The sequence below is a fragment of the Coregonus lavaretus genome (genome assembly GCF_964263955.1).
Source record: "Coregonus lavaretus genome assembly, chromosome: 34".
Classification (NCBI taxonomy): domain Eukaryota; kingdom Metazoa; phylum Chordata; class Actinopteri; order Salmoniformes; family Salmonidae; genus Coregonus; species Coregonus lavaretus.
In genome coordinates, this window is record NC_140021.1 from 4,235,687 (window position 1) to 4,257,740 (window position 22,054).

Below are 22,054 nucleotides of genomic sequence, written 5' to 3' on the forward strand. Positions count from 1 at the left end.
CGCCAGGGTTGTGGGTTCGATTCCCACGGAGGGCCAGTATGAAAATAAAATAAAAATGTAAGCACTAACTGGATAAGAGCGTCTGCTAAATGACTGAAATATTCTTCAAGTTGATTGTTTATCATTGTTAGAGAGCCATTTCCAAGTCTTGCCATAGATTTTCAAGCCGATATAAGTCAAAACTGTAACTAGGCCACTCAGGAACATTCAATGTCATCTTGGTAAGCAACTTCACTGTATATTTGGCCTTGTGTTTTAGGTTATTGTCCTGCTGAAAGGTGAATTTGTCTACCAGTGTCTTTTGAAAAGCAGACTGAACCAGGTTTTCCTCCAGCATTTTTCCTGTGCTTAGCATATTTCCTAAAATACTTGATGTCAAGCGTAGCTATAAAATGGTGCAGCCATCACCATGCTTGAAAATATGAGAGTGATACTCAGTGATGTGTTGGATTTGCCCAAAACATAAGACTTTGTATTCAGGCCATATGGCCATCAGGCCATGTCTTTACAGTTTTACTTTAGTGCTTTATTGCAAACAGAATGCATGTTTTGGGCCCTAGCTGCCCACACTGTGTGTGTTAGCCACTGATTGAACAGCTTTATATGGCCTATACATTTAATTTCTGCCAGAAATGAAACAGTTATACATAAGATGTTTTTCATGGTGGGATAATCATAATAATAGCAGTTTATGTAGAGGGGGGGGGGGGGTAAATGTCCCTTTTTGGGGGTAGAAGAACACCTCAACAGCATGTTGAAACAGGCCCCCAAATTGCTAAGTCCTCCCCTGATACATCAATAAATATAATAAAGGAAACTTTAGGTAATATAACCATCTCCCCTGTCTCCCAGACTTCAATGGGAATGTATGTGGAATTTTTTTTTTTATTGAGCTAAATCATAAACCAAAATCCACTATTAATTTTACACAAGACAGAAAAAGAAAGTTAACTTTGAGTTCGATACAAAACACATTGTTCTCACATCATTTTTCAAACTGAAAAACAGACTTGGTATGAAACAAAGTAACTGTAATTGTATCTGACTGATTCTCACACCACTCAACTTCTCCTTCAATAACTTCCTGCTGTTCTTGCTTCACTTTCTCTTTGGAGTCTATTTGCCAAGCAGAGCCTGGTGGGCTGGATGCCACATAGAAACACTCTTTTCACGCCACTTCGATACGGAATGGACATTTTCGTAGTTTTCAGTCGTTTTCAAGTTAGGAGGATTACAGTTAAGGGTTATGGTTAGTGAAAATGCTCTCCTAAACAGGGCCGGACTACGGCATTTGGGCCCCCCCCCTTTACTTACTGCATTTCAACCCATTTTGCCATGGTGCAGAGAGCATTTTGCCATGGTGCAGAGAGCATTTCAACCCATTTTGCCATGGTGCAGGGATAAGTATTTACAGTTTTATAATGCTATTCTACACATTTTGTCATGAAGCTGACAGAAAATGTTGCAGCTTTAAAGCTAATTTCCTGCTATTCTACACATTTTGCTATCATATGCTGTCTGGGGCCATTCAGTAATCCAGCCCTGCTCCTGACCTGCTACCAAAATCACTTCTTATTGAAGTGGCTTGAAAAGAGTGTCCCGGGTTCCACAGGAGAGAGCCAGCGACCTGCAGGGCATGAGCGGCAAGGTGGACATGGTCGCCCTTTCAGTAATGTCTAGATGGGATACAGCTTTTGTCAAATTGATGTCAAAAGTTGAATTTGTTTAGCATTTTAGCTAACCATAACCATTTCTCTTACCTTAATCTCATTTTCCTAAACCTGCCACGTTAATTATCCAAACCTGCTGCATAAGTTCTCCTAAACCTGCTAGTAAAAGTCAATTTTGACAAAAGCTGTATCCTTTCTAGACAAAAACCTCATCAAACTTTTGGGAGAAGGAGACCCAGGAGCCAAGGGCGTACTTTACCCTGCAGTTGAGAGCCAACCTCCCCAACAGGTGGAGGGAGAGCTGAAGGCTCTGGAGGACAGGGTCAGGAATTGAGAGGTGGAGGGACCAGATGATTCAGAGAGAGAAGAGAGAAAGTATGGACTATTGGACACTACACTATGCTGATGCTGCAATATGGTGGGGATGGGGATATGGTGGGACTGACAGAAAAGGGACTAACAAGCTCATTTCAGTTTGGTGGAAACTGCTTCTCCTATATGTGGGTAAAATGTATGAAATTACAATGAAACGTCTTGTCTGCATGCAGTTCAGGCAACCACTCACTGTCAATGGATATATGAGTAGGTATTAGGTGATAGATCAGAACCAACGTTTAGCAGTATCTTACTGCGCTTTTCATGACATAGACTGACAAGGTGAATCCAGGTTAAATCTATGATGCCTTATTGATGTCACTTGTTTAATCCACTTCAATCAGTGTAGATGAAGGGGAGGAGACAAGTTCAAGAAGGATTTTTAAGCCTTGAGACAACTGAGACATGGATTGTGTATGTGTGCCATTTATAGGGTGATCGGGCAAGACAAAAAAATGTAAGTGCCTTTGAACGACGTGTGGTAGTAGGTGCAAGGCGCACCGGTTTGTATCAAGAACTGCAACACTGTTGGGTGTTTTCGCACTTAACAGTTTCCTGTGTGTATCAACAATGATCCTCCATCTAAAAGACATCCAGCCAACTTGACACAACTGTGGGAAGCATTGGAGTCAACATGGGCCAGCAACCCTGTGGAACGCTTTCGACACCTTGTTGAGTCCATGCCCCGATGAATTGAGGCTGTTCTGAAGGCAAAAGGGGGTGCAACTCAATATTAGGAAGGTGTTCCTAATGTTTGGTATACTCAGGGCCTTCAGAAAGTATTCATACCCCTTGACTTATTCCACATTTTGTTGTGTTAATGCCTGAATAAAACATTGATTATGTATTTGTTTTCTCATCCATTTACACACAATAACCCATAATAACAAAGTGAAAATATGTTTTTAGAAAAGTTTGGAGTTTTATTGAAAATGAAATGCAGAAATATTTAATTTGCTTAAGCATTCACACCCCTGAGTCAATGCACTTTTTGCAGCGATTACAGCTGTGAGTCTTTCTGGGTATGTCTCTAAGAGCTTTGCACACCTGGATTGTACAATAGTTGCACATTATTTTCAATAATGAGCCCCGTGTAGCTCAGTTGGTAGAGCATGGCTCTTGCAACGCCAGGGTTGTGGGTTCGATTCCCACGGGAGGCCAGTATGAAAATAAAAATGTATGCACTCACTAACTGTAAGTCGCTCTGGGTAAGAGCGTCTGCTAAATGACTGAAATATAAATAAATAAAATCTTCAAGCTCTGTCAAGTTGATTGTTTATCATTGCTAGACAGCCATTTTCAAGTCTTGCCATAGATTTTCAAGCCGATATAATTCAAAACTGTAACTAGGCCACTCAGGAACATTCAATGTCATCTTGGTAAGCAACTTCACTGTATATTTGGCCTTGTGTTTTAAGTTATTGTCCTGCTGAAAGGTGAATTTGTCTCCCAGTGTCTTTTGAAAAGCAGACTGAACCAGGTTTTCCTCCAGCATTTTCCCTGTGCTTAGCATATTTCCTAAAATACTTGATGTCAAGCGTAGCTATAAAATGGTGCAGCCATCACCATGCTTGAAAATATGAGAGTGGTACTCAGTGATGTGTTGGATTTGCCCAAAACATAAGACTTTGTATTCAGGCCATATGGCCATCAGGCCATGTCTTTGCAGTTTTACTTTAGTGCTTTATTGCAAACAGAATGCATGTTTTGGGCCCTAGCTGCCCACACTGTGTGTGTTAGCCACTGATTGAACAGCTTTATATGGCCTATACATTTCATTTCTGCCAGAAATGAAACAGTTATACATAAGATGTTTTTCATGGTGGGATAATCATAATAATAGCAGTTTATGTAGAGGGAGGGGGGGGTAAATGTCCCTTTTTGGGGGTAGAAGAACACCTCAACAGCATGTTGAAACAGGCCCCCAAATTGCTAAGTCCTCCCCTGATACATCAATAAACATAATAAAGGAAACTTTAGGTAATATAACCATCTCCCCTGTCTCCCAGGCTTCAATGGGAATGTATGTGGATTTTTTTTTTTAATTGAGCTAAATCATAAACCAAAATCCACTATTAATTTTACACAAGACAGAAAAAGAAAGTTAACTTTGAGTTCGATACAAAACACATTGTTCTCACATCATTTTTCAAACTGAAAAACAGACTTGGTATGAAACAAAGTAACTGTAATTGTATCTGACTGATTCTCACACCACTCAACTTCTCCTTCAATAACTTCCTATTTTTCTTGCTTCCCTTCCTCTTTGAAGTCTATTTGCCAAGCAGAGCCTGGTGGGCTGGATGCCACATAGAAACACTCTTTTCACGCCACTTCGATACGGAATGGACATTTTCGTCGTTTTCAGTCGTTTTCAAATTAGGAGGATTACAGTTAAGGGTTATGGTTAGTGAAAATGCTCTCCTAAACAGGGCCGGACTACGGCATTTGGGGCCGCCCCTCCCCCCCCCCCCCCCTTTACTTACTGCATTTCAACCCATTTTGCCATGGTGCAGAGAGCATTTTGCCATGGTGCAGAGAGCATTTCAACCCATTTTGCCATGGTGCAGAGAGCATTTCAACCCATTTTGCCATGGTGCAGGGATAAGTATTTACAGTTGTATAATGCTATTCTACACATTTTGTCATGAAGCTGACAGAAAATGTTGCAGCTTTAAAGCTAATTTCCTGCTATTCTACACATTTTGCTATCATATGCTGTCTGGGGCCATTCAGTAATCCAGCCCTGCTCCTGACCTGCTACCAAAATCACTTCTCATTGAAGTGGCTTGAAAAGAGTGTCCCGGGTTCCACAGGAGAGAGCCAGCGACCTGCAGGGCATGAGCGGCAAGGTGGACATGGTCGCCCTTTCAGTAATGTCTAGATGGGATACAGCTTTTGTCAAATTGATGTCAAAAGTTGAATTTGTTTAGCATTTTAGCTAACCATAACCCTTTCTCTTACCTTAATCTCATTTTCCTAAACCTGCCACGTTAATTATCCGAACCTGCTGCATAAGTTCTCCTAAACCTGCTAGTAAAAGTCAATTTTGACAAAAGCTGTATCCCTTCTAGACAAAAACCTCATCAAACTTTTGGGAGAAGGAGACCCAGGAGCCGAGGGCGTACTTTACCCTGCAGTTGAGAGCCAACCTCCCCCAACAGGTGGAGGGAGAGCTGAAGGCTCTGGAGGACAGGGTCAGGAATTGAGAGGTGGAGGGACCAGATGATTCAGAGAGAGAAGAGAGAAAGTATGGACTATTGGACACTATGTATTGATAAACCATCCAAAGTGTAATTAATAACTTCACCATGCTCAAAGGGATACACCCATCTTCCAATAGGTGCCCTTCTTTGTGAGGCATTGGAAAAGCGCCCTGGTCTTGAATCTGTTTGAAATTTGCTGCTCGACTGAGGGACATTACATATTATTGTATGTGTGGGGTACAGAGATGAGGTAGTCATTCAAAAATCATGTTAAACACTAGTATTGCACACAGAGTGAATCAATGCAACTTATGTGACTTGTTATGCAAATCTTACTCCTGAACTTATTTAGGCTTGCCTTAAGAAAGGGGTTGAATACATATTGACTCGAGAAAGTTCCGCTTTTCATTTTGTATTTTTTTAATGTCTAAAACATTATGGGGTATTGTGTGTAGGCCAGTGACACAACATCTCAATGTATTCCATTTTAATGAGATATGTAAAATGTTGGACCAATAAGACCAAAAGATTTCATGGAAATTTAATGTAAAGGTTTTGATTACAGTGCAATTAATAAACAACCATGAATTCAGTCCCAATTGTTCATCTGGTTTAACACTCAACATAAAAACTGACACAATAACTTCAAAATAGATATAAAGTAGTTTATATTATTATTCTGGTAACTGCACAAAAGATGCAGAGAAACAGTGACTAGTAGATGTTAACACCATTCTGCCGTCACGTAGACATACTTCACCAACTTCCTGTCTTGTATCAGACCACTGTCTCTCCAACTAACTGTGTCTTCTCTCCTCAGTCATCATTGACTTTATATGGTCTTAAACTGCCTTCAGTAAGATAGTTGAACTCAGCAGTTCCTCTATACTGGAACCCATTAAACGGATGCTCTGTGAACTCAACACTCAAAATGAATTGGCTAAAAATAAAGAGTAGCCTACATCATCGTATCACCACTATAGTAGCAGTTAAACACTTTTCATCCCAGAAAATTCTACAAATATGCAGATAATCAAAGAGCACACAAATATAAAAGTAACTAAAGTACCAATAGAAAACTGATACATAATGACATTATTCTATAAAAACACTTAATATCTATTGAAAAAATACTTAACATGCACCTCTTTTATAAACTTGTGCATAAAGCCATCTAGGTAGTTAAGTGGTGGTTCCTGGTCCCCTCTCCCGACCGTGGCCTGGTTAGAGCACACCGTACCAACCGGGGAGTTCTGAGGAGAGAACACAGAGAAAGGAACAGGTGTCAGGACAGACACTTCAGAAGAAGAATGACTTCATAGTTACAGTTAGTTATACAACACATTTTTCATTCAATTCTTCCTTAAATGCACATTCTAGATGGGTTTTAAAAGATGACTCTAACATTCCCACCTTTCCCTATGAACTGTCTGTTGTTTCAAACCCATTGGAGAGTCTAGATGTTCTCCTCCTCCTGGAAGACAAGAATAAATCATTTAGGTTTTCTTATACAAAGCACAAACAGCATGATAAATATGTTTGCAATGAGACTGGGAATAGCTTCTTACCATGCAAAGAACACGATCAGGCTGAAAAGGAAAAACAACGCCAAGGTTTTTCCTATAATCTCATAAACCTTTGGGTTAACAGGCTCATCTTGCCCTGTAAATAAAGCACATATTATGGTCATCTGTTCCAAAAAGAGGAAACATTTTGCACATTGTCTAATATTACAAATTACACGTGTACTGTAGATGTACAGATGTAAGATCTTAATTTGACCAGTATTGTTGCAGCAAAATAATCCTGCAGCAAAAGTATTTTAACGTTTAGTCCATAATGTTGTTCCATTGGTGGTTAGGCTATTAGCTCTCCAAAATAAGGCTACATGAAAAGTGCAATACTATTAATATAACCACTTTTTTGGTGCAGGTGTTTAGTGAATTTATGTAAATCACAAAGCTTATCTGCATTTCCTGCGGTGCAAGAAACTTCTCAGCAACAAAATAGTAATCAATTTAAGATCCTACAACTGTATCATGCCTAGATACATATAGCAGGCATGCTTTCTCTGGTCTGTTCCACAAAAACAAGTATATCTCTTCTTCATTATATATACAGTGGGGGAAAAAAGTATTTAGTCAGCCATCAATTGTGCAAGTTCTCCCACTTAAAAAGATGAGAGAGGCCTGTAATTTTCATCATAGGTACACGTCAACTATGACAGACAAAATGAGATTTTTTTTCTCCAGAAAATCACATTGTAGGATTTTTTATGAATTTATTTGCAAATTATGGTGGAAAATAAGTATTTGGTCAATAACAAAAGTTTCTCAATAATTTGTTATATACCCTTTGTTGGCAATGACACAGGTCAAACGTTTTCTGTAAGTCTTCACAAGGTTTTCACACACTGTTGCTGGTATTTTGGCCCATTCCTCCATGCATATCTCCTCTAGAGCAGTGATGTTTTGGGGCTGTCGCTGGGCAACACGGACTTTCAACTCCCTCCAAATATTTTCTATGGGGTTGAGATCTGGAGACTGGCTAGGCCACTCCAGGACCTTGAAATTCTTCTTATGAAGCCACTCCTTCGTTGCCCGGGCGGTGTGTTTGGGATCATTGTCATGCTGAAAGACCCAGCCACGTTTCATCTTCAATGCCCTTGCTGATGGAAGGAGGTTTTCAGTCCCTTTTCCTGGTCCCTTTGCAGAAAAACAGCCCCAAAGCATGATGTTTCCACCCCCATGCTTCACAGTAGGTATGGTGTTCTTTGGATGCAACTCAGCTTTCTTTGTCCTCCAAACACGACGAGTTGAGTTTTTACCAAAAAGTTATATTTTGGTTTCATCTGACCATATGACATTCTCCCAATCCTCTTCTGGATCATCCAAATGCACTCTAGCAAACTTCAGACGGGCCTGGACATGTACTGGCTTAAGCAGGGGGACACCTCTGGCACTGCAGGATTTGAGTCCCTGGCGGCGTAGTGTGTTACTGATGGTAGGCTTTGTTACTTTGGTCCCAGCTCTCTGCAGGTCATTCACTAGGTCCCCCCGTGTGGTTCTGGGATTTTTGCTCACCGTTCTTGTGATCATTTTGACCCCACGGGGTGAGATCTTGCGTGGAGCCCCAGATCGAGGGAGATTATCAGTGGTCTTGTATGTCTTCCATTTCCTAATAATTGCTCCCACAGTTGATTTCTTCAAACCAACCTGCTTACCTATTGCAGATTCAGTCTTCCCAGCCTGGTGCAGGTCTACAATTTTGTTTCTGGTGTCCTTTGACAGCTCTTTGGTCTTGGCCATAGTGGAGTTTGGAGTGTGACTGTTTGAGGTTGTGGACAGGTGTCTTTTATACTGATAACAAGTTCAAACAGGTGCCATTAATACAGGTAACGAGTGGAGGACAGAGGAGCCTCTTAAAGAAGAAGTTACAGGTCTGTGAGAGCCAGAAATCTTGCTTGTTTGTAGGTGACCAAATACTTATTTTCCACCATAATTTGCAAATAAATTCATTAAAAATCCTACAATGTGATTTTCTGGATTTTTTTCCCTCAATTTGTCTGTCATAGTTGACGTGTACCTATGATGAAAATTACTGGCCTCTCTCATCTTTTTAAGTGGGAGAACTTGCACAATTGGTGGCTGACTAAATACTTTTTTCCCCCACTGTATATATCTCTATATTGTTCTTAATGTTGTGCCATTGGTGATGATGTCAGATACTGTAAATTCCATTTATATGCAGATGACACAGTGATGTACTCTATTGCTCCAACAGCGGACCAAGCTTTAATGCAGTTGGAGTCTGATTTTAGGATACTACAGGGGTCTCTTTTACAGCTTAAACGTGTTTTAAACGCTAAGAAAACAAATGTCATGTTTTTTTCTAGGTCTAAACTCTCAATTAGAAACACTTTTGTAATCACTAGCTTGGATGGTACTCAAATCAAACAGGTCTCTGCATATAAATACTTAGGGGTATGGTTAGATGATAGGCTTTCTTTTAAAAAACATTTTACTGAATTGGGGTAAAAGCACAAATTCAATATAGGGTTCCTTTACAGAAACAGGGCTTGTCTGTCCTCCGTAAATAGAAAACAAATTGTGCAGGCTACTTTTATGTCCGTTTTAGATTATGGTGATATTATCTATATGCATGCATCGGCAAACACATTAAAACCACTGGATGCTATTTACCATTGTGCACTCAGGTTTATCACGGGTGATAGTTACAAAACTCATCACTGTATCCTATATCAACATGTGGGCCTCTCTATCTGTGAGGCGAGAGCAACATGCTCTCTTGTTTATTTATAAAGCACTTCTTTTAAAATTACCTCCATATATATCATCATTAATTTCCACTAGATATACTAATTTTAAAACCAGATCACAGATGTGGATTACATTAGAGACTTCTGTGGTCTCCACAGAGTTGGGTAGGACTGCCTTCAGTTCCTTTGCACCTTATTTATGGAACAAACTGCAGATCCAACTTAAGTTAGACACTCTGGTGTCCCTTGCCCATTTTAAAAATGTTATGGAGGATCAATATGATGTTGTCTGTGATTGTTTCTGTTGAATTGTGTTTTTCGTTTTGTATGTTTGAAATGTTCTTGTCTGTATGTCTAAAACTGTACATGTCAACATGTTTACACAGGGCACAGCCGTAAAAGAGATCCACGTCCCAGTCTGTTTTTCCCTGTTAAAATAAAGATAAAAAAATATATATTGAATGTGCCACTGCTTCTACCTTTAATTGCCAGCTGCACTTCCGTTGACTTCCCACGGCCGTGACTATTTCTTGCTTCACAGTAGTACAGTCCTCCATCACCAACAGTCACATTGAGGGTGTAACTCAGTCCAGATGCTTCCTGTGTTGGTTTACCCCCACTGATCTGGAACCAGGTGAAGTTTGTCACAGGAGGGTTGGCTGTACTGCTGCAGGTCAGATTAACACAGCTGCCCACTAATACTGGATCAGCTGGACTGATGGAGGCTGAGGTGTCCTTAGGAGAGACTGAGGGAGAGGGGCTCATTTAGAATGTACAGTGAGGGAAAAAAGTATTTGATCCCCTGCTGGTTTTGTACGTTTGCCCACTGACAAAGAAATGATCAGTCTATAATTTTAATGGTAGGTTTATTTGAACAGTGAGAGACAGAATAACAACAAAAAAATCCAGAAAAACGCATGTCAAAAATGTTATAAATTGATTTGCATTTTAATGAGGGAAATAATTATTTGACCACTCTGCAAAACATGACTTAGTACTTGGTGGCAAAACCCTTGTTGGCAACCACAGAGGTCAGACGTTTCTTGTTGGTCAGACGTTTCAGGTTTGCACACATCTCAGGAGGGATTTTGTCCCACTCCTCTTTGTAGATCTTCTCCAAGTCATTAAGGTTTCGAGTCTGACGTTTGGCAACTCAAACCTTCAGCTCCCTCCACAGATTTTCTACGGGATTAAGGTCTGGAGACTGGCTAGGCCACTCCAGGACCTTAATGTGCTTCTTCTTGAGCCACTCCTTTGTTGCCTTGGCCGTGTGTTTTGGGTCATTGTCATGCTGGAATACCCATCCACAACCAATTTTCAATGCCCTGGCTGAGGGAAGGAGGTTCTCACCCAAGATTTGACTGTACATGGTCCCGTCCATCGTCCCTTTGATGCGGTAAAGTTGTCCTGTCCCCTTAGCAGAAAAACACCCCCAAAGCATAATGTTTCCACCTCCATGTTTGACGGTGGGGATGTTGTTCTTGGGGTCATAGGCAGCATTCCTCCTCCTCCAAACACGCCGAGTTGAGTTGATGCCATAGAGCTCGATTTTGGTCTCATCTTACCACAACACTTTCACCCAGTTCTCCTCTGAATCATTCAGATGTTCATTGGCAAACTTCAGACGGGCATGTATATGTGCTTTCTTGAGCAGGGGGACCTTGCGGGCGCTGCAGGATTTCAGTCCTTCATGGCGTAGTGTGTTACCAATTGTTTTCTTGGTGACTATGGTCCCAGCTGCCTTGAGATCATTGACAAGATCCAATGATATGTATTAACACTAGATGACTGACAGGGTCCGCTGTTTGGAAGCCACCGCACACCCATATTTTTACTCCTCTATTGTAAAAAAGATTTTGGAAGCTATAGAAATGCATTTTTTAATGTCTACATTTGTTTTTGACAAGTATATTCTATTGCAGACAATGCAAACATTTGTTTTATATTTTTTGACCTGCAATACTTCCTTCAGCAGAGAGACCCTACCCTTGCTCCATCTAATGATTGCATCTTGCAACTCACTGAACTGGTATTATCCAATAACTGCTTCATCTTTGAGTCAGACTATTTCCTTTAAATTCGGGGTGTAGTCATGGGTTCCCCCTTTGCCCAACTATGCGAACCTGTATGTGGGACAATTTGAGGAAGCACTCATTTACAAAATAGAGACACACCCCCTACTTTCTAGAACATCCTCCTATGGAAGAGATACATAGATGTCTTTGTGCTCTGGGAAGGAAGTCAGCAGGAACTAAATTAATTCTAAACTCTGCTAAACGAGAGCTCTGAATATCTCAAGTTCACCATGCAGACTGATGAGAGAAAAATAATCTACCTGGATTTATGGATCCTCAAAGAGAATGATGCATTACATACAGACTTATACACAAAGCCAACAGACTGCAATACCTTGCTACGTGCGGATAGTATGCATCCTCCTCCCCTCAAGAATGGTCTACCATATAGCCAGTTATGCAGGGTTAAACGAATCAGATTTTGACAGCAATGCTAAGGAAATGACAGATAAATTCAAAATGAGAGGCTACAAGGACAAAACTCTTGATGCTGCAATGATGAAAATATCTCAAAAACCCAGAGAGGAATTGCTAAAAACTAAACCAAAGAAGAAAAACAACGCAACAGTGTTACACCAAGTGTTCAGAGAAAATGAAAGCAATCCTGAAAAAGCACTGGCATGTTCTGCAATCAGACAAAAAAATTGCACACCTCTTCAAGGAACCCCCACTGGTGGTCTGTAAGCGTGGTCACAATATTGGGGATAGCTTGGTGAGATCTGACCTGCCCCCTGAGCCCACTCAGACACTCTTGACACCCCATTCCAAATGGGAACTACAAATGTGGCTCATGCGCACAGTGCAATAGCACTACAAAAACATCCATCTTCAGACACCCACATACAGGTCGAAAACTCCCTGTTAGGGTTATCATCTCTTGCAAGACAAAGGGAGTAATCTATCTCATCACTTGTTCATGTTGGAAAGCCTACGTAGGACAAACGAAAAGACAATTAAAACAACGCATAGCTGAACACCGCAGCTCATTCACGTGTAAGAACACTTTGTTGAAGCTAACCATCCCACCTCCTCCCTCAAATACACAGTCATTTTCTATGAACAAGTCTTATAAATGAATATATTCTTTCTACAGCTTGTCAGCGTACACCCAATATGTTCCCCCTGTTGATGATGCTTATAATGCATTATGGTTGAACCAAAAGATTACATGTAACAACATTTAATGAAATTGGAAACAATTACATATATGTGAAATTAAATTAAACAATAATGTATGTTGATGCTAATGTTATGCTAAAGTTAATGATAACAATAGCCTAATATATTCAATATGCTGCAAACTATTGTCTTTTAACAGTTTCACTCAATTCATTCTATTTAACCTCATAATTATGACACACCCCTCACTATTGTCAATGGTTGCACTAATTGCGCTGTTTGTCTACATCACCTGGTTCAAACATTCATGACATTACCCTGAAGAAGGCACAGTAATATTTTTTAGAACTTTTCAGACCCTTTACTCAGTACTTTGTTGAAGCACCTTTGGCAGCGATTACAGCATTGAGTTATCTTGGGTATGACGCTACAAGTTTGGCACATCTGTATTTGGGGAGTGTCTCCCATTCTTCTCTGCAGATCCTCTCAAGCTCTGTCATGTTGGATGGGGAGCGTTGCTGCACAGCTATTTTCAGGTCTCTCCAGAGATGTTCAATCGGGTTCAAGTCCGAGCTCTGGCTGGGCCACTAAAGGACATTCAGAGACTTGTTCCGAAGCCACTCCTGCGTTGTCTTGGCTGTGTGCTTAGGGTCGTTGTTCTGTTGGAAGGTGAACCTTTGCCCCAGTCTGAGGTCCTGAGCGCTCTTGAGAAGGTTTTAATCAAGGATCTCTCTGTACTTCGCTCTGTTAATCTTTGCCTCAATCCTGTCTCCCAGTCCCTGCCCCTGAAAAACATCCCCACAGCAATGATGCTGCCACCACTATGCTTCACCGTAGAGATGGTACAAGGTTTCCTCCAGACGTGACGCTTGGCATTCAGGCCAAAGAGTTCAGTCTTGGTTTCATCAGACCAGAGACTCTTGTATCTCATGGTCTGAGAGTCTTTAGTTGCCTTTTGGCAAACTCCAAGCAGGCTGTCATGTGCCTTTTACTGAGGAGTGGCTTCCGTCTGGCCACTCTACTATAAAGACCTTATTGGTGGAGTGCTGCAGAGATGGTTGTTCTTCTGGAAGTTTCTCCCATCTCCACAGAGGAACTCTAGAGCTCTGTCAGAGTGACCATTGGGTTCTTGGTCACCTCCCTGACCAAGGCCCTTCTCCCCCGATCGCTCAGGTTGGCCGGGCGGTCAGCTCTAGGAAGAGTCTTGGTGGTTCCAAACTTCTTCCATTTAAGAATGATGGAGGCCACTGTGTTCTTGGGGACCTTGAATGCTGCAGACATTTTTCTCACCCTTCCCCAGATCTGTGCCTCGACACAATCTCGTCTCAGAGCTCTACGGACAATTTCTTCGACCTCATAGCTTGGTTTTTGCTATGACATGCACTGTCAACTGTGGGACCTTATATAGGCAGGTGTGTGTGCCTTTCCAAATCATGTCCAATGAATTGAATTTACCACAGGTGGACTCCAATCAAGTTGTAGAAACATCTCAAGGATGATCAATGGAAACAGGATGCACCTGAGCTCAATTTCGAGTTTTCGAGCAAAGGGTCTGAATTCTTACGCAAATAAGGTATTTCTGTTTTTAATTTTTAATACATTTTGCTAAAATTTCTAAAAAACTGTTTCCGCTTTCTCATTATGGGGTATTGTTGTAACGTAACAAAATGTGAAAAAGTCAAAGGGTCTGAATACTTTCCGAAGGCACTGTATGTATAGTGTGAAACTCTATTTGTTTTTGTATCTTCCAGTTTATTCTCTGTTAGTCAGCACCTCAGTAATTCTCTCTGGGTGTGACAGCTCATGCTTTTTATATGACCTGAACATTAAAAATAAAAAAAGAAGTAAAGACATTAAAGAATTTTTTTTATAGAGTACTAATTTTACCGTCCCCTCTACAACAAAATACTTAAATACATGTAATTTTGTCCTTGAAACATATGATTTAAATAGTGTAGAATTCCATTAATTCTTATGGAGGATGCTTCTTCTGGGGGTACCAATATAGCGACCGGTGGTTTCAAAGCCTCTCATTGGCCGTTACATAGCATCAGCGATCCAGGGTTTTATTTTTTTATTTTTTTTATTTCACCTTTATTTAACCAGGTAGGCCAGTTAAAAACAAGTTCTCATTTACAACTGCGACCTGGCCAAGATAAAGCAAAGCAGTGCGATACACATCATTGCTACAGTTTCTCCCAATAATAATAACATTAACTTATTTCAATGTACAGGTGATTTTTCAATTGGTTGGTATGTTGTCAAGGAGTGCGATGACGTGTGTTTGGGAGCAGATGACCACTAGGTTGATCCCGGTATGGGGATAGGGACAGTGGAGGAAGCTATACTGTTAGCAGCATACTGACGTTGGTTTCACGTGTAGAATTTCATTAATTCTTATGGAGGATGCATAATATTAATATGATAATAATATTAACTTATTTCAATGTACAGGTGATTTTTCAATTGGTTAGTATGTTGTCAATTAGTGCGATGAATGCTATGGTGCAATGGACCTCTCTCTCCACCAGGAGGCTAAAACACTGGTACACTGTGTACAAAGTATTGATAGGACAACTCCCTTTGTATCTCTGTTCCTTACTGACCAGATCAGTCACTCAATACAGTCTTCGTTCACAGTCGCTGCTGTCCTTGTCTGTTCCTAAGGCTAGAACTGAGATGGGGGAACAGTATTTTTCCCATAATGCCCCTTCATCCTGGAACATGCTTCAAAAGATATTAAAGTTCGGGGAGTTAGTGTCCTTGCCTGTTTTTAAGACTCTGATCGACAACACTGTTTGTGATAGCTGCAGTTGTTTCTAATCTTAAATTGTATCTGTAACTTGTGACCCTTTGTCTTTTGTGTGTATTTTGTATTTTTCTGTAATATTTTATGCACACGCTGCTATTTCCCTGTTTTGCCTTCTTGCCAGGTCGCCCTCGCAAAATAGGTTTTTAACCTCAATGGGTCTTACCTGGTTAAATAAAGGTTAAATAAAATAAAATAAAATCTCCCTCTCCCCTATCTCCCAGGCGTGAATGGGAATGTGTGTGGTATTTTAACAAATATGTAGCTATATCTTAAACCAAAATCCATCCAACTTGCCTAGTTAAATTTGAGTTCAGTAAATAAATAATAATAATAATAATATGCCATTTAGCAGACGCTTTTATCCAAAGCGACTTACAGTCATGCGTGCATACATTTTTTTTTTGTGTGTATGGGTGGTCCCGGGGATCGAACCCACTACCTTAGCGTTACAAGCGCCGTGCTCTACCAGCTGAGCTAAATGATACCCGGTTCTCACATTATCTTTCAACACGTAAAATAGACTTTGTCAGAAACAGAGTAACTGTAATTGTAGCTGACGGATTATCACACACTCCTCAATTTCTCCTGCACACACTTCCTCTTTCATTGCTTCACTTCTATCTGCCAGGAAGAGCATGGTGGGCTGGGAGCCACAGGAGGGAGCCATCGACCTGCAGGGCCTGGTCAGCAAGGTGGACATGGGCACCCTCTTCAACGGTCATGTCTAGATGGGAAACAGCTTTTGTCAAATTGACGTCAAAAGATGATTACATTTTTTATTTTAGCTAACCATGAACCTTTTCCTTACCTTAATTTAATTATCCAAACTACTACGTTAATTATCCTAACCTGCTGCACAAGTTCTCCTAAATTTGCTAGGAAAAGTCAATTTTAACAAAAGCTGTATCCCTTCTATAAATAAACCCTCTTCAACCTGCCCAAGGCCTTTTGGGAGAAGGAGACCCAGGAGCTGAGGGCGTACTTTCCCCAGCATGTGGGAGCCGACCTCCCCCAACAGGAGGAGGGAGAGCTGAAGGCTCTGGAGGACAAGGTCAGGAATGAATTGAATCAGAAGGGAATGTTTGAAGAGAGAAAGCTATGACTATTGGACACTACATTACACACTGATAATGCAATATGTTGGGGATGGGGATAGGGTGGGACTGATAAAAACAATCACTGACAAGCACATTGCAATTTTGCATTGAGTATATGTGGGTATTTAACCCAAAGGTTCTAAAATGTAAGAACATACAATGAAACGAGGTGTCTGCATGCAGTTCATGCTACCACACACTGTCAGTGGCTATATGAGTAGATATTAGGTGATAGAGCAGAATCAGTGTTTAGCAGTACCTTAATGACATCGTGCAATGAAGTATAACGGCATTGGATGTTTACAAGTTATAGCCCAAAGAATCATATCTAATCATGACAAGCTTTAATATCCATATTAATTTCAACATTTCTTGCAGAATGTTACCTCAATATCCTTTTATTTGCTCACTAGTCCCTGGGATTACTGAATGGCCATTGGCTACGAACATGTGGAGGAAATACATCTGGTTGGCTCAGGGGGAAAGATTCATTAGCATTTCTTCTCACTTTTGTATTATTTCCAATAAAAATCATTATGATCTAATGATGCAACATGTTGGACCAATAAAACTGAGACTTCATGGAAATTTAATGTAAAGTTTTTATTACAGTGCAATTAATAAACAAACATCAATTTCAGCCTCAATTGTGTCTCTTGATCAACACAACATAAAAACTGACATAACTCCCCAAAATATATACATTAAAAATATATATGTAATGGGAATATTTAAGATGAATAAAGTTCACATTCAGGTTAGAGTAATTAACATAATGTTTGCAATATTGATATAGTTTCCCTTTCTGTAACACATGATTTCCAGTATTCTGTTTCTAACACTCGGGATGATGGTCACTAGAATCAATGCTGCATGTTATGGATTAAACTCATAACTGTTGATAGTGATTGACTCCAGACTGGAGGTCCAAGGACCGAGGACACACTGATTATTATTGTATTCTGTGAAACACTGATTCTGTAGTAGCTGACAAAGCCACTGCCTTTTCTTTTGACTTCCTACAAGCCTCTCAGGCTGGTGTTGACAGAACATTTGTGTGTCTGATTAGGATATAAAGGGCTGGACTCCAAGAGGCCAGTTAGACATTTTCTCTGCTTCTATGCTGGAAGTTGTCTCCCTGTTGCAACTTGTATTAATCCAGATTGATTTATGATTGACTTTATCAATGATTTCTCTTCTCTTTTGTTCAGAGAGGCACAAATATCATACACCCAAGACATGCTAACCTTTCACCATTGCAATAACATGGGAGGTTAGCATTTTGGGGGGGGGAGTATGATATTTTCTCACTCATCATTTTTCACAATTAATTTAGGATGATCCGTCCTCGTGGTAGCATCCACATTAATGTACAGTAGAAGTGTTTAGAAACATATTCTATTCTTATTTACAATAAAAGTGACTGCAAAATGACACAATACATTATTTACCATTAATTTCTATTGGGCACAAAATAATCTGAAACACAACCAAAACAAACAGCAAATGCATCCAACAAGTTTGTAGAGTCACAGGCTTGATGTTGTCATTGCTAATATGGGACCAAATACTACACATTTTACTACTTTAATACACATAAGTGAATTTGTCCCAATACTTTTGGTCCCCTAAAATGGGGGGACTATGTACAAAACGTGCTTTAATTTCTAAACAGTTCACCCGATATGGATTAAAATACCCTGGAATTAAAGCTGACAGTCTGCATTTTAACCTCATAGTCAATGTTTCATTTCAAATCAAAAGTTCTGGAGAACGGATTCTAAAAAGTAAAATAAAAGGCACTGTCCCAGTACTGTTGGAGCTCAGTGCACACAAGACATACTGTATATACCCCAAATACTGAAAATGCACCTCTTTTATTCACTTGTGCATAAAGCCCATCTATGTAGTTAAGGTGTGGTTCCTGGGGCCCTCTCCTGGTCACATTGACTTCAGCGTACTCACTCTCCTGCCCCTGGACCCTGTTCCTGTCCTGGGCTGCAGCTGGGGTCTCTTTGGGCCGTAGTTTGGAGAAGTCTATGTCACCATAGTGGATCTCTTCAGGCTGGTCTTCTGCAGGTTCCTCTGGTTTCTCTCCGGCTGTGGTCTGGTTAACACACACCGTCCCAACCGGGGAGTTCTGTGGAGAGAACACAGAGAGAGGAACAGGTCTAAAGTTCTAAGCTCAGTCATTTGTAAAACTCTAAAGAGCAGGTTACACAACACATACTGAGGGGATGTCAATGACAATGTCAATTAAACTGACAGAAGAAAATAATTACATTTTGACAACAAATGAGCTCCAATCTACAGAAAACATTGTCAAAGTCCAACAGCTATTCTGTTATCATTCAATGTTCTCACAAGACGTAGCATTGCTATCAGTGTGGTCATCTCACCCTAAACATTCTCTAAAATGATGTTAACCTCATGGCTTTGGATAGTTTCATCATTAATTCAGTAATTGCTTAGATACACTTTGTAGATGGTTTTTGAATGTTGAGCCTTATTCCCACCTGTCCCTGTGGATTGTCCGTCCTTTCAAGTCCATCGGGGAGCCTAGAGATTCTCCTCCTGGAAGACATTTAGAAAGGTATTCTGAATGCACTGAGAGGGTTTTCATATGCAAAAGCACAAACACAACATAAATAAATAGTTTTGCATTGATGCCAGGAATAGTTTTTACCATCCAAAAAGACAGACCAGGATGATAAGCAGAAAGACCCCCAGAGTTCCTGCTGCAACCATTGGGTTAACAGGCTCTTCTTGTCCTGAAAATACAGCACATATTATGGTCATTTCTAACTAAAAGATCTCTAAAGTACACTACATGAACAAAAGTATGTGGACACCTGATCGTCAAACATCTCATTCCAAAATCATGGGCATTAATATGGAGTTGGTCCCCCCTTTGCTGTTATAACAGCCTCCACTGTAGCATTAAGATGTTCCTTCACTGAAACTAAGGGATCTAGTCCAAACCATGAAAATCAGCTCCAGACCATTATTCCTCCTCCACCAAAACGTAACAGCTGCATTGGGGAAGGTAGCGTTCTCCTGGCATCCGTCAAACCCAGATTTGTCCGTCGGACTGCCAGATGGTGAAGCAGGATTCATCACTCCAGAGAACCGGTTTCCTATTCTCCAGAGTCCAATGGCGGTGAGCCTTACACCACTCCAGACGATTCTTGGCATTGCGCTTGTTGATCTTAGGCTTGTGTGCGGCTGCTCGGCCATGGAAACCCATTTCATGAAGCTCCCCACAAATAGTTCTAGTGCTGACGTTGCTTCCAGAGGCAGTTTGGAACTCGGTAGTGAATGTTGCAACTGAGGTCAGATGATATTTACGAACTATGCGCTTCAGCACTCAGCTGTCCCGTTTTCTGAGCTTGTGTGGCTTACCGCTTCGCGGCTGAGATGTTGTTGCTCCTAGAAGATTCCACTTCACAATAACAGCACTTACAGTGTACCGGGTTAGCTCTGGCAGGGCAGACATTTGACGAACTGACTTGTTGGAAAGGTGGAATCCTATGACAGTGCCTCGTTGAAAGTCACTGAGCTCTTGAGTAAGGCCATTCTACTACCAGTGTTTGAGTATGGAGATTGCATGGCTGTGTGCTCGATTTTATACACCTGTCAGCAACGGTTGTGGCTGAAATAACCAAATCTACTAATTTGAAGGGGTGTCCACATACTCTTGTATATACAGTGTATATCTAATCTAAGATTGTGCCCAACGTGCCTGTTTTACCTTTAATAGCCAGCTTCTCTTCCTTTGACTTCCCACGGCCGTGACTATTTCTTGCTTCACAGTAGTACAGTCCTCCATCACCAACAGTCACATTGAGGGTGTAACTCTGTCCAGATGCTACCTGTGTTGGTTTACCCCCACTGATCTTGAACCAGGTGAAGTTTGTCACAGGAGGGTTGGCTGTACTGCTGCAGGTCAGATTAACACAGCTGCCCACTAATACTGGACCAGCTGGACTGATGGAGGCTGAGGTGTCCTTAGGAGAGACTGAGGGAGAAGGGTTCATTTAGAATGTAAATGGATGTGGTATATTGAATAATCTAATTAAAACCACTCTATGACAATCATCAGTGAAAACATGATATAATGATCTATTCTACAGGAAACTGGGACTAAATCTTACATGAAACGTTAAGCATCATGGTATGTTCAGCTGTCTTGTTGCTAGTCCCTACTGGGTAGACTGCAGTACAAGTGATGTTCTTCTCATGATGAAGGTATGACAGAGTGAAGGTCACCGTGGAGAGAACTGATTTGGTTTGGTCTGGATTCTCCTGCAGTTGGTTCTCAGGTGTGAACTGTGTTGGGAGAGTCCATGTCAGCTCAGGGGGGTGTTCGGGACAGGGAGCGACAGCAGAGCAGTTCAAACTGACAGCGGTCCCTTCCTTCACCTCACCTGAGACAGTAATGATGGGGCTGGGAGGCAAATCTGTAATACATTAAAAACAAAGATATTTTACTCTGACAGTCACACTGCCTACTTGGTCTTATTCTACTCATATCATTTTAGAAAAGTTTATAAAAGTTAAATAGTCTCTGTCTTCTTACCCCTGACATCTATATTACTAATAGCTACACTGTCCACTTGTTCTACTCTTATCTTTGATGCAAAGAATCTAAACTGGATGAAATAGTTGGTAAACAGTTAAATAGTCTCTTACCCCTGACAGTTATATTAACAGACTTTTCTGGGTCTGTTGCACGGAATGGTTGACTTTCAATCCTGAAGAAGTATTTATCCGAGTAACTGGTGGTTACATTGAAGAAGACTGTGGTGCAGTTCTTCTGGGACATGTTTCCAGTTATGTTCCCTTCATATATGTTAACCGTCTTACTACTGTGAAATATCACATTGTCCTGACCTTCACCAAATTTTGTTGATCCTTTCAACCACACTCCAGACGTAAGTATTGTGCTGTTAAATGTATAGTAATTTTGGTTTATAATATCAAATGCACATGGGATTTGCACACAGGAGCCAGTCAGTACATCCAGTCTATCTGGCATTGTGGCGATCAAATTTCGTTGGCCAAAACAGGCCAAAACACCTGCAACATAAAGGACAACATCAGGGAGGTTATGTGATCTTTTCAGTACAGTCACTCTCTCCCAATATTCTGCCTCTGCATCAAAACATATTAATTAATTTCAATGTACAGGTGATTCCTGATGTTGTGACTCCATGCCCTAAACTGGATTATGGACATATCTGGAGCAAAGAATGTTTGAATGCAGAATATTAAACTGTACTTATCAGGAGTCAACTGTACACTTTTCTACACATTGAGACAGATGGGAATATAGCTCATACCATGAAATATCATCACTTGTGCTTATTCCTCTGTCTGATTCATAACTAGTTGTTGCTGTGTGGAAGACTCACCTGACAT

The 22,054-nt window shown here is 40.7% G+C and overlaps 1 protein-coding gene across 1 annotated transcript; it reads right to left on the reverse strand.

Annotated features, from left to right (window-relative positions):
* Nucleotides 1-16,822: 16,822 nt before the first annotated feature.
* Nucleotides 16,823-22,054, reverse strand: LOC311109239 (sialic acid-binding Ig-like lectin 7; the record flags this gene model as incomplete). The annotated part of the gene is made up of 8 exons (XM_084152081.1): nt 16,823-16,842; nt 18,506-18,773; nt 19,150-19,207; nt 19,320-19,404; nt 20,385-20,651; nt 20,788-21,093; nt 21,326-21,712; nt 22,048-22,054. The coding sequence occupies 8 exons, from the start codon at nt 22,052-22,054 to the stop codon at nt 16,823-16,825; spliced, it is 1,398 nt and encodes a 465-aa protein (XP_084008207.1).